The sequence below is a fragment of the Doryrhamphus excisus genome, linkage group LG20 (assembly GCF_037039965.1).
Source record: "Doryrhamphus excisus strain RoL-2023G ecotype Guam linkage group LG20, RoL_Dexc_Guam_v1.1, whole genome shotgun sequence".
Taxonomy (NCBI): Eukaryota; Metazoa; Chordata; class Actinopteri; order Syngnathiformes; family Syngnathidae; genus Doryrhamphus; species Doryrhamphus excisus.
In genome coordinates this window covers 2,386,474-2,399,869 of record NC_136376.1, presented here as the reverse complement: position 1 = coordinate 2,399,869, position 13,396 = coordinate 2,386,474, and the positions used below count along the sequence as shown (strand labels likewise).

General features: G+C 43.6%; 1 protein-coding gene across 1 annotated transcript in view; it reads right to left on the bottom strand.

Moving 5' to 3' along the window:
- The window catches only part of LOC131107968 (protein FAM53B-like), a 39,741-nt gene that overhangs the window by 18,004 nt on the left and 8,341 nt on the right, over positions 1-13,396 (bottom strand). Inside the window, exon 2 of the mRNA XM_058058510.2 lies at positions 2,159-2,383. Coding sequence (XP_057914493.2) covers positions 2,159-2,239 — 81 coding nt within the window. The 5' untranslated portion in view covers positions 2,240-2,383. The remainder of the gene's footprint in view (positions 1-2,158; positions 2,384-13,396) is intronic.

Sequence of the window (13,396 nt, the reverse complement as noted above, 5' to 3'; positions counted from 1 at the left end):
TTTAACAGGTACATATAGTACATAAGTCAGGAAGGAACCGTATATCTCTTCTATCGCTTGTTGCGACATGCAGCGGCCGTTGGATGAACTCAGGTGCTGATATGCATCTCGTAGCGACGTAGCGGCTAACAGTAAAGACGACAGCTGACGTACTGTACATACGCTGATCACCGGAGCATGTCACATGTCACGTAATGATGTCATGCCGCAAAAAGTAGGGCACCATGCTATGATTTTGAAGCCGTAAGCTAACATAGAAATAGTCCGTGCCGGGGTCAAAAGGCTACCTTTTAAATAAAAAATAAAAATTGTTGTACGTTTTCGTTTGGTCTGTTCGACCCGTAATGCATGGCATGCAGTCATGACATTAATATTCAATGATCGCTAATGTTAGTAGCTAAACTTTGCCAATAAACATAACTACAGCGTGTATGTGTTTTATGTCTTTACGTACTCAAAGCAGGAATGCTAATGCTACGTTGGAATGTTCACGCCCTTTCGGCAGCCGGAGGAACCTGCTACATACACTACCGCTCAAAAGTTTGGGATCACTTGGAAATGGTTTTGGGCCAGTCTGAGATATGGCTCAGATATGTGTCTTCTTGCACAGTTGTGCAGCGTTTTTGTGTCCTTGTTAGACCCAGTTTGTGCTGCTCTCTGAAGAGAGTAGTTAACAGCATGGTAAGAGATTTTAGTTTTAGCTGCCAGGTGACGACCTGTGACGCGTCTTTGTCTTAAACTACACACTCTCAGATATTTGTCTTCTTGCACAGTTGTGCATCGTTTTTGTGTCCTTGTTAGACCCAGTTTGTGCTGCTCTCTGAAGAGAGTAGTTAACAGCATGGTAAGAGATTTTAGTTTTAGCTGCCAGGTGACGACCTGTGAGGCGTCTTTGTCTTAAACTACACACACTCAGATATTTGTCTTCTTGCACAGTTGTGCATCGTTTTTGTGTCCTTGTTAGACCCAGTTTGTGCTGCTCTCTGAAGGGAGTAGTTAACAGCATGGTAAGAGATTTTAGTTTTAGCTGCCAGGTGACGACCTGTGAGGCGTCTTTGTCTTAAACTACACACACTCAGATATTTGTCTTCTTGCACAGTTGTGCATCGTTTTTGTGTCCTTGTTAGACCCAGTTTGTGCTGCTCTCTGAAGGGAGTAGTTAACAGCATGGTAAGAGATTTTAGTTTTAGCTGCCAGGTGACGACCTGTGAGGCGTCTTTGTCTTAAACTACACACTCTCAGATATTTGTCTTCTTGCACAGTTGTGCATCGTTTTTGTGTCCTTGTTAGACCCAGTTTGTGCTGCTCTCTGAAGGGAGTAGTTAACAGCATGGTAAGAGATTTTAGTTTTAGTTTTTAGATGGCTTTTCTAATAATCTATTAGCCTTATAAAATGATGAACTTGGATTAGCAGCCATACCAGGAGATTGATGCAGAGGACTGACAGTTGTTGATAGTAGGCCTCTATGCAAAAATGTAGATTCTTCTTTGAAAATCATCTGATTCATTTTAATTGTTTGGGAAATGGAAAAAAATTGTTTGTGAAATGCATGAAAAAAAAATGTTCTTTGGTAAACAAAGAAATTTGCAAGCAATCCCAAACTTTTGAGCGGTAGTGTACTCTTTAAAACGTAAAAACAATTCGTGTTGCATCAAGGACATTGTACTATGTAACTGTCGCACAAGTGTAAAAAGAAGTTAACCGTCAATGTAAAAAAAAAAAAAAACCCAGAAAAACACTTAACCTTGAAGGGAAACTGCAGTTTAAAAAAAATCCACAGTCCTGAAGTGAAACATGAATACGCTTTTTGTGTCTTCTAAAGAAAGAAAAACAGCTAACAACACACGGAATGGGGCCCACCCATTTCAATGAGAACCCACTGAAAAAACGGCTACAATGTTCCTTTTACGTAACGTCACCTTCATGTTAACGAAGCTACAGTGGCATTGTTATTGTAGGCGCTAACACCGAAGTACTATTTTTCTGGCATAGTGACACAGCCACAATGTCGCAGGCCACTACCGAAAGGTAACGTTAGCTATTGGGTTTGCTGCTACATCGCCTGTGACATTATTCTCTGCCTGACAGGAAATAAAGGTAAGTAGTAGTTTAATCAGGATGTTCCGGTTAGCTTAGCTTTAGCTTTGCTTCTCTTACCGGCCGTCTTTCGGTGCTCTTGGGCCTTACATCATTGACACCCTTCTTCTTTTCCAGGCTTTTGGAGAAAATGATCACCATGGTAACGCGGCAATCTGCTCAGGTCTCGTCAGGCGGAGAGGAAGACGACCACGGGCAGCCATCTTGGATGAGGGTCCGAATTTGGCTGGACTTGGACTTCCGCTGCCGCCGTCTCCCATCAGGCAGAAGAGTCGAGCCCGATCTCTGTGAGTAGAGACGAGACAATTAGCCCTCATGCTAGGGGAACATTCTGTTATCTAATCGCAGGAAAAGATCGCTACGCAGGTATTTTGCACTGGAGGAGAAACAATTCCACCACCTTGTTGGCATGTCAGATCATTGATAGATAGCACGCGGCTTGGCTCAATATGGCCGACATTTTCCAAAACACTGACAACAAGGTAAAATACTTGACTAAATGGCGCAAAAAAAAATGACTTGTGCTGACTCTGCAGTAAATTCAAGCTAGCACCGTGGGAACCTAGCTTAAGCTACGCCTCGTTGAACGAGACACACTAACAAACAAGTAGGAAGAATGAGGGTCTCCTGTATTTACTTCTTGATGAAAATTGTGTGCAGAGAGAAGACTGAGGTCAACCTAAGAAACTCAAGAAACCTAAGATATGGAGTAAAGTGGAGACTGTTAAGGCTAGGTCGCTAGCGGTCGAACGGGCTCCTACCGACGAGCTGTGTGCAGAACAAAAACGCAAAAAAAACCTTCGAGCCGTGGATGTTTTTTTCACGTTGCAAGACAAACATATGCACTACTGCTATGTTTTTGTGTATCATGTGTACGGTCTTTCCTACGTTTTGCTGATGTCAAGGTTAGGGCGGGGGTCGGCAACCCGCAGCTCAAGCGCAACAAGTAAAATTTTCCTTCTCTGCTGAAGTCAGGTCGCCGTTATTATTATATTCGGAGCTGAATAACACTGACAATTTAACACGAGGTTAGCTACGTTTATTCATCAATCTATCTACCTACCTACCTGACAAGCTAACACGAGGATAGCTACGTTGGTTGCGTGTCAGAAGCGAAGAGGACATCTTCTGCGCCTCACAGGTCGTCACCTGGTGGCTAAAACTAAAATCTCTTACCATGCTGTTAACTACTCCCTTCAGAGAGCAGCACAAACCGGGTCTAACAAGGACACAAAAACGATGCACAACTGTGCAAGAAGACAAATATCTGAGAGTGTGTAGTTTAAGACAAAGACGCCTCACAGGTCGTCACCTGGCAGCTAGAACTAAAATCTCTTACCATGCTGTTCACTACTCCCTTCAGAGAGCAGCACAAACCGGGTCTAACAAGGACACAAAAACGATGCACAACTGTGCAAGAAGACAAATATCTTAGAGTGTGTAGTTTAAGACAAAGACGCCTCACAGGTCGTCACCTGCTAGCTAAAACTAAAATCTCTTACCATGCTGTTAACTACTCCCTTCAGAGAGCAGCACAAACCGGGTCTAACAAGGACACAAAAACGATGCACAACTGTGCAAGAAGACAAATATCTGAGAGTGTGTAGTTTAAGACAAAGACGCCTCACAGGTCGTCACCTGCGAGCTAAAACTAAAATCTCTTACCATGCTGTTAACTACTCCCTTCAGAGAACAGCACAAACCGGGTCTAACAAGGACACAAAAACGATGCACAAATTTCCAAGTGATCTCAAACTTTTGAGCGGTAGTGTACGTTATCTGCGAAAAAAACACAAAAACAAATTCGTGTGGTGTAGTTGTCGCAAAAATAACAGCACAGTCAACACAGTAGGGGCGTATGTTTTGCCAAACTTTCACCCCTTGATGTGCGACACTTCCGGAGCAGAAGACTATTTTTCCATCTTATTCCATTTCAACCGATCATTTTCACTACCAACCGGTTCCCTAAGCCCAACAAATGAAGACATTCGCAATCTTCTGTGTATTCCGTTAAGATTAAAAACTAATCCTTACCCTAGCATAAGTTGTTATGTTTATTTTTAGTTTAAGTAATTTGGTCGAAATCCTACAGGCAAATGTCGTAACGCCACCGAAAACATTACCTACTTGGCAGAGGTAATAAACCTAAGTAAATAGCACAACCTCCACTCAAAACGACTACTCTAAACGTTTCTTTAAATAACATGGGAGGCGGTCGCTTTTTTTCCGGATACAGTAAAGCCCGATTGCATGTCTGGTATGGCAGAGAAACACAGAGCGTACAGTATATTCCCGTGCAGACAGGTGAGAAATGAAAAGGAAAAGAAAACAAGCTGTGTTTTAGTACGGCTTGGCATACGTTCTTCCAGGCCCTTGAGGTCTCGACTGGAGCTATGAACGCTATTCTTCCAAAAAGAGAGTTCCTCATGTGATGTTTTGATGATGCCAGTACAGCGAGAGCTGCCTCATCCCTTTTCCACAAGTTTTATTTTCCATTAATTAAAACTTTTATATGGGCCAAATGAGTACTTTCTTAAGCTGACTAAATTGCTTCCTTTTCGGAACATGTGGCCAACCAAACATGGCGGAGTCGTTTAGCTATCTGGGGAAAAGGAGGTATAGCTGAATGTGGTCACTGTATGGAAGTGTGGTTGTTTGATGCACATAAGAGTGGAATTTATGTCCACACCCCTTCAGACCGACTGACATAAACGATTGTAGACCAAAATCGAAACCTTCGCCAGAGACATCAAGACAATAAATGATAATAGACGATTTTTGACCTATGACAGTTTTCCTCCACTTGGCCATATTTTTACGTCTAATTGTATGTTTTCGTATGATATTTTATACTCCCTCCAAAACAAATATGCAGTATCAAACATGCATTTTGTTTGAAGCTTACTTTGCACTGAACAGGAAGTCACTGTCTGAATGTTTTCTTGCTATGTAACATGCAAAGTTAGAAGGCCGTTGCTTGGCGATAATGAAAAAGTTGTTAATACTGCAGCCTGTCATCGTAAACCGACAGACTTTTTAGGAATTTTACCAATCATTCCCAATCCTAACACATATTTCTTTCCTGTGTATTCCATATTCTGTAATATGAGCTAGCTAATAATGGATGTCATGGGAAGTACCTAAAAAACACACCACCGGTGTACCAAGTTAACCAAGTTACTGCAATATTATGATATACAAGATGAATGAGTGGTTAGCGCGCAGATCTCACAGCTAGGAGACCAGGGTTCAATTCCACCCTCTGTGTAGAGTTTGCATGCGCGGGTTTTCTCCGGGTACTCTGGTTTCCTCCCAAAACATTCCAAAAACATGCTAGGTTAATTAATTGGCGACTCCGCATTGTCCATAGGTATGAATGTGAGTGTGAATGGTTGTTTGTCTATATGTGCCCTGTGATTGGCTGGCCACCAGTCCAGGGTGTACCCTGTCTCTCGCTACAAGACAGCTGGGATAGGTTCCAGCACCCCCCGCGACCATCGTGAGGATATGCGTTAGAAAATGAATGAATGAACTTAAACTATATTAGAAAAGCAGGCTGCACAGCGGTCTAGTGGTTAGCGTGCAGACCTCACAAGTAGGAGACCTGGGTTCAAGTTCACCCTCGGCAATCTCTGTGTGGAGTTTGCATGTTCTCCCAAAACATTCCAAAAACATGCTAGGTTAATTGGCAACTCCAAATTGTCCATAGGTATGAATGTGAGTGTGAATGGTTGTTTGTCTATATGTGCTGATGTGTGATTGGCTGGTGACCAGTCTAGGGTGTACCCTGTCTCTTACCACAAGACAGCTGGGATAGGCTCCAGCACCCCCTGCGACCCTCCTGAGGAAAAGTGATAGAAAATGAATGAATGAATGAAATGCTGTCACCCGACTATATTATAGCTGCTACAAAAGGAGTGTTCTTGGTTTTTCATGTTCAGGTACCCCCACCCCCTCTTTTTTTTCTGCGGTGTCCGCAGACTCCAGCCTTCGTTTGCTGACCGCCAATTAGAGAGCACGCTTCAGATCCCCCTCAATGAAGTGAACACAAAGCTAATGGCTCTACCAGGCCTCGGTGCCATTCTGCCTGTATAACATGTGGTTACATGTTAAGTGAAGGTCGCTGCTGCACTTATATAACACGGCATGTGCATTGGGAGGCGGGACCAATGAGGAAACACAAGGATTTGTGTTACTTTTCTACGCTACAAATGTTTGACTTTGCTTAGTCCCGGACCGGCTGCCGGCATATGACTCCCATTATCTTCATTTATCCTGGAGAGTCAGTGGTGCACAACTGGGCCTCTTGCAGGAAAAGACGGGCTGGTACTCTTTCTTGTTAGGAGTTAAGACGGGAATGTTCTTGTCGATTGGTGTGAGATTACTTTTGCTGATTAGCACTGACACCGAAGCAAAGCAAATGGGGGTTTAGTGCGGGTGTTGAGGAGAGTAGGGGAGCGCGGCATTTCCGTGCAAGGAGTTACTCCTTTTGTGTGCGACTGGACATGCACGGAGTGTTTATGCTAGCAGGGGGGGTCATGGGAGAGGGCAGAGTACGAATTAGACCAAGCCCCGAGCCATGCTTACTTAATGAAGCGGCTCCTCATGATGGAGAACCCAGCAGCCTGATGGTGAAAGAAGTGGAGCGAGCTGGTACTCCAGTGTTGACATTTTGGAGTGAAATTGACGAGACAATGGGGGCACCAAAAAACTTCATTTCCAGTCACGGGGGCCTTCATTATTTTATGTGACTGTGAAGATCAGAGTTGTCCAATTTTTTACCACAGAGGGCCACATAGTGAAAAAAACCAACACATGTAGACATGCTAATAAGTTACATACATATATCAAGAAAGTGGAAAGCTAATATCATGTTTTGAAGTTTGGACTACTTGGACCACCCGCCAACCATCCACTATGAATGAAGGAAGACGATAGCTCAAGCTAAATTGCTAATTTGCGTCAAGACAACTAAGAGCAATAAGTAAAGACAGAGAGGCTGACAACGTGTGTTATGAAGGAATAACTCGGCTATTCAGTTGTGATGGTTATCAAGACTACTTGAGTAGTTTAAGTTACCAGGAGGAGGAAGATAACGAACAAGACATTTAAAGACACGCTAATAAGTTACATACATATAGCAAGAAAGTGGAAAGCTCGTATTATGTTTTCAAGTTTGGACTACTTGGACCGCCCGCCAACCATCAACTATGAATGAATGAAGACGATAGCTCAAGCAAAATTGTTAATTTGCTTCAAGACAACTAAATGCGATAAATAAAGACAGAGAGGCTGACAACGTGTGTTATGAAGGCATTACTCGGCTGTTCAGTTGTGATGGTTATCAAGACTACTTGAGTAGTTTAAGTTACCAGGAGGAGGAGGATAACGAACAAGACTCTTAGAGACATGCTAATAAGTTACATACATATATCAAGAAAGTTGAAAGCTAATATTATGTTTTGAAGTTTGGACTACTAGTTTGGACCGCCCGCCAACCATCCACTATGAATGAATGAAGACGATAGCTCAAGCTAAATTGCTAATTTGCTTCAAGACAACTAAGAACAATTAAAGACAGAGGGGCTGACAACATGTGTTATGAAGGAATTACTCGGCTGTTCAGTTGTGTTGGATTTTTCCTCATAATATTCCACTATTCTTGTACAATTTAAAAAATATATATTTTTCAAATGTGCTGCGGGCCAATAAAACAACAGCCACGGACCGCAAATGACCCCCGAGCTGCACTTTGAACGCCTCAGTATAGCCATCATTCCACATTCAGTATGGTCCCCGATCCGATTCCCGTCAGATGTGTGTCCACCAGGCCGGGGGTGGGGGGGGTGCAGACAACAGCTCTTGGTGACTAGGAAGGGCACTAGAAAAGGGCAGCTAAGATAATGTGGCTCCTTGCCCGAGCTGTGATTTGCGCAGGCAGATGAATAGAAGCCTATTTGGGGGCCCCCGCAAAGCTCTCTGATGGGGTGTTTAGTGTCCATCACCGATGGGCTCGGCCTACTGCATACTTGTGCCAAGCGCGTCTGGTGTCAAGACTTTGATCGGTGGCAGTGGCCAGGAAAATATAAAAAAAATAGATCACTATATCGTAATAAAACACTCATTGGAACCAAGGTCCAATACCCCTGAGGTTGTACAATATGTAACCAAGTCCAGTCATATTATTTTTAATGGGACGGGAGACAGGAAGACTCCGTTTCTGATACTGACACTGGTGTTTGACGGCTACTATTTAGTGCAGCTACCAGGTAACGACCTGTGAGGCGTCTTTGTCTTAAACTACACACTCTCAGATATTTGTCTTCTTGCACAGTTGTGCAGCGTTTTTGTGTCCTTGTTAGACCCGGTTTGTGCTGCTCTTTGAAGGGAGTAGTTAACAGCATGGTAAGAGATTTTAGTTTTAGCTGCCAGGTGATGACCTGTGAGGCGTCTTTGTCTTAAACTACACACTCTCAGATATTTGTCTTCTTGCACAGTTGTGCAGCGTTTTTGTGTCCTTGTTAGACCCGGTTTGTGCTGCTCTTTGAAGGGAGTAGTTAACAGCATGGTAAGAGATTTTAGTTTTAGCTGCCAGGTGACGACCTGTGAGGGGTCTTTGTCTTAAACTACACACTCTCAGATATTTGTCTTCTTGCACAGTTGTGCAGCGTTTTTGTGTCCTTGTTAGACCCGGTTTGTGCTGCTCTCTGAAGGGACTAGTTAACAGCATGGTAAGAGATTTTAGTTTTAGAGGACTGACAGTTGTTGATAGCAATGCAAAATGCAAAAATGTAGATCGTTCTTTGAAAATCAAAATTTTAATTGTTTGTGAAATGGATAAAAATTTTATGAAATGGAAAAAAATTGTTTGTAAAATGCATGCATTTTTATTTGGAAAACAAAGAAATTTGCAAGTGATCCCAAACTTTTGAGCGGTAGTGTAAGTATTTTATACTTTGGATGATATGTCGTCACTACAATATCCCACTTTTTCTGTGTAAAAGGCACAAACAGTGTTCTCTTTTAAGAATGCAGTCAATGTGTATTCTGGTGACAGTTTGACCCTGGAACAGATTAAGTCAATTTCCCTTACTTCCAACAGGAACAATCGTAAAAGTTGTTTTCTTGCACAGTTGCGCATCGTTTTTGTGTCCTTGTTAGACCCAGTTTGTGCTGCTCTCTGAAGGGAGTAGTTAACAACATGGTAAGATATTTTAGTTTTTAGATTTTTAGATGGCTTTTCTAATAATCTATTAGCCTTATAAAATGATTAGCTTGGATTAGCAGCCATACCAGGAGATTGATGCAGAGGACTGACAGTTGTTGATAGTAGACCTCTATGCAAAAATGTACATCCTTCTTTGAAAATCATCTGATTCATTTTAATTGTTTGGGAAATGGATACAAATGTGTTTTTGTTTTGGTAAACAAAGAAATTTGCAAGTGATCCCAAACTTTTGAGCAGTATTTTCATTATGTGGCCATGGATAGAAAACATTTGGACACCCCTGCCATAGAGTTTCTACTGTAGTTAAATAATGTATGCTAAGTGAAAGTGAGACTTTTCTATGGCAACACGCTGCTCGGAGTTACCCAGAGTGCTGCTTCTTTGTAGGCACAAAAGTGAGAGGCTTTATTCAGTTCAAAGTCTGCACGGTGGATCGTCCATTCATGCTGAACTCGCCGCCACCCCACTCGCCAGCAGTGAGGCAGGGGTCATAAAAAATGGTCCGCGAGAGGTCAAGACATACCATTGAAAACTCGGCCCATCACCCCGAGCGTCCACAGTTCCGGAGTTTGAGAGGGGGGGGGGGGTAGTGAACAGAAGCACCGTCGCGTGACTCCTTCTTCAAAAAAGTGCACAAACAATGAAGCTTGTCACATTTTTACTTGTCATTTAATCATAAGAACCTCACCTTAAAAAAAGTCCTGCTGTTCTCAATCAATAAGTGCTCATCCAGCGCGGTACACTGTACCATGTGACACAAAGGCTCAATTCCTTCTTAACATTTTATGCAGCTAAAATAACCAGAATATTAGCAAGACCTCTTAACACAATGAATTTTGCTGATGAGTTTTTGTCTAATCTAACTTAATATAACGGTTGCTAAGTGTCTGCAGAAATCTGAGTGCGTCGCCATGGCAACCAAACACAAAACAGTGGACAACAATGAAAAGTTGTGGTGTGATTAATGCAAGAATCCGGTCTGAAAAAAAAACGCTCCATTTGGTGTTTCTGCAACGGGTCTGGCATAAGGTAACCGGCAACCTGCAAACGCAACACAAGCCCCTCTATGCGACGTGTTATGTATTCATTCGGGGTCGCGACCCCTCTGTCTCGGACCGGGACTTATTCAGCTGAAATGCTGACATGCTTGACGGGCGCGAGATCAGGTGTTTCACTTTGAGCACAAGAAGGTATATGACGGGGGGGGCCCCCCTCGACACAGTGACCCTCGCATGCCTTCATACACCAGGTACACCCCCACCCCCCACCCACACTGCTAATTACACTGCCTCCATTCCTCGCTATGAATATTTGCCTTTCCGTTCGTGGTTTCCGTCATTATCCATGAGTGGCGGTTCTGTTGCGTGCACACTAACCAGAGCCTTTAAATCCGTCGGGGGTACGTTTACATGTGGGGGGCTCCTGCCCAGGCCGCTGACTGCCTGCAATTTCACAGCTCTAAAAGTGGCAGCGCGCCTACACGCTGCAAGCCAGCGGCACAAACAACTACTAACATTAAAAAAAAAACACACAATCTGGCAGAGTTTAGTTACATAAGCCGATGTTTAGGCCGTAGTTTGGCGTTTTAATCGAAGTGAGAGCGCGTTTAGGGAAACCATAAGCAGCATTCCATGGCTCCATTCATTCACGAGGGGGCTCGGCTATGGCCCCTCTGACTGCACAGCATTGTGAGTGGAACAAGACAGATGTGTTTATGAAGGCTGGGAACTTTCTGTGTGCGTTTTGCATGTTCTTTCTGTCGTGCCGGCTTCCTCCGGCGGGCCAATAAAATCCACTAACACGTTTCAATGGAATCCATTTACATCAACATCGACAATTCTTTTTTTTTGTGTGTTGTATTCTTCCAGGTTGCTAGCACGTTATATGCACTGTATGGCGGGTTCCTAATCAAGTGTCTGTTGTCAATTTTGCTCATCAGAATGATACAAACTATAAATAGTACGCTTGCCCTTATGGAGACATAATCTGTAATCGAACATGTGCTCACGTTCTTCACATGGCATGGGCTGAAGGGAGGGGTTCCTAATCAAGTGGCCTGTTTTCAACTTTATTTGTCAATAACCTCGCCGTAGCTAAGCAAAGTGTGACACCCAGGGGCGTCACTTTAGCAAGAAATGCTGCCAATGTTTGACAGACAGTACAAATTGCCTGTGAGAAAATATATGTCAATAATATATAATAATTCGTTAATTCATTCATTTTCTACCGTTTATCCTCACGAGGGTCGCGGGGGTGCTGGAGCCTATCCCAGTTGTCTTCGGGGCAAGAGGCGAGGTACATCCTGGACTGGTGGCCAGCCAATCACAGGGCACATATAGGCAAACAACCATTCACACTCATTCATACCTATGGAAAATTTGGAGTCGTTAATTAACCTAGCATGTTTTTGGAATGTGGGAGGAAACCGGAGTACCCGGAGAAAACCCACGCATGCACGGGGAGAACATGCAAACTCCACACAGAGATGGCCGAGGGCGGAATCGAACATGGGTCTCGTAAAGATGATGAAGATTCTTAATATTTTGACATTTACTTTTTTCTTTCATTTTCTACCGCTTGTCCTCACGAGGATCACGGGGGGTGCTGGAGCCTATCCCAGCTGTCTTCGGATGAGAGGCGGGGTACACCCTGGACTGGTGGCCAGACAATCACAGGGCACATATAGACAAACAACCATTCACACTCACATTCATACCTATGGACAATTTGGAGTCGCTAATTAACCTAGCATGTTTTTGGAATGTGGGAGGAAACCGGAGTACCCGGAGAAAACCCACGCATGCACGGGGAGAACATGCAAACTCCACACAGAGATGGCCGAGGGCGGAATCGAACATGGGTCTCGTAAAGATGATGAAGATTCTTAATATTTTGACACTTTCTTTCTTTTTTCTTTCATTCATTCATTTTCTACCGCTTACCCCAGCTGTCTTCGGACGAGAGGCGGGGTCCACCCTGGACTGGTGGCCAGCCAATCACAGGGCACATATAGACAAACAACCATTCACACTCCCATTCATACCTATGGACAATTTGGAGTCGTGTTTTGGAGTTTTTGGAATGTGACGGGAAGAACATGCAAACTCCACACCGAGGGTGGAATTGAACTCAGGTTTCCTAGTTGTGAGGTCTGCGTCCTAACCACTCAACCACCGTGCAGCCTCTGTATATTCCAGTTTTCAGCATTTCCTTGACAAATCTCTGACACTTTCTTTCCTGCATCGGTTGCGTTTCTCGTGCACATCTGACCAAACCGTTACTGCAATGTGGCGTATGTGTGTAAGAATGAGTCGGGGAAAAATGCTGTATCACTTGGAAGTCAACACGTGATAAGATTGTGCGGCTGCTTGGTAAAAAAAAAAAAATTTAAAGAGCAAAGAAGTTGAAATCTTGAAATATTTTGGTTATATAAACACTGGCAAAAACCTTTCTAATCCAGTACTTGGTTCATCTCTTATTTACTGATCTGATCCCCTTTTGGCGAAAGATCAGCACTTGCAAATCTCCTCGCCGCAGCTGCTTTTCACTTTTTGTTTGCTACAGCACCTGCAGGTGTATGTAAAACTTGCCGACATGCAAATCCCGACCAAACTGCTGAGAGTCCCCGAGACAGACGCGTGTCGAGTACACGTACTCTTTTTCCTCAAGTTTGGGCGTGCAAAGGAAAATAAGGCCACCGTTTGGAGGGAGGATCTTGCATATGAAATGTCAAACGCTTTGAATGATGAAAGGCTGTTGCGGGTAACTGTGAAGGAGCAGCACAAAAGCAATTGCATAACCGGTGGAGAACAGGTTCTCGGGTGAACATCTGCCGTAATTAGATGTAATGTCTGTGCCTCACAATAGGGGCTTTAATTTGGAAAGGTGCAAACAAGGGATTTGCTCAAACAAGCTCAGATGCTGTATACACAACACACCAGTCCAACTTGTGCTGCGTGATGGCTGGAATATAAATACCACGCAGAGCAATTAACTTGGGGTGTCTAAAGTGCGGCCTGGGGGACATTTGAGGTCCACAGCTTGTTTTTTTATTGCCCGTTTATGCAAAC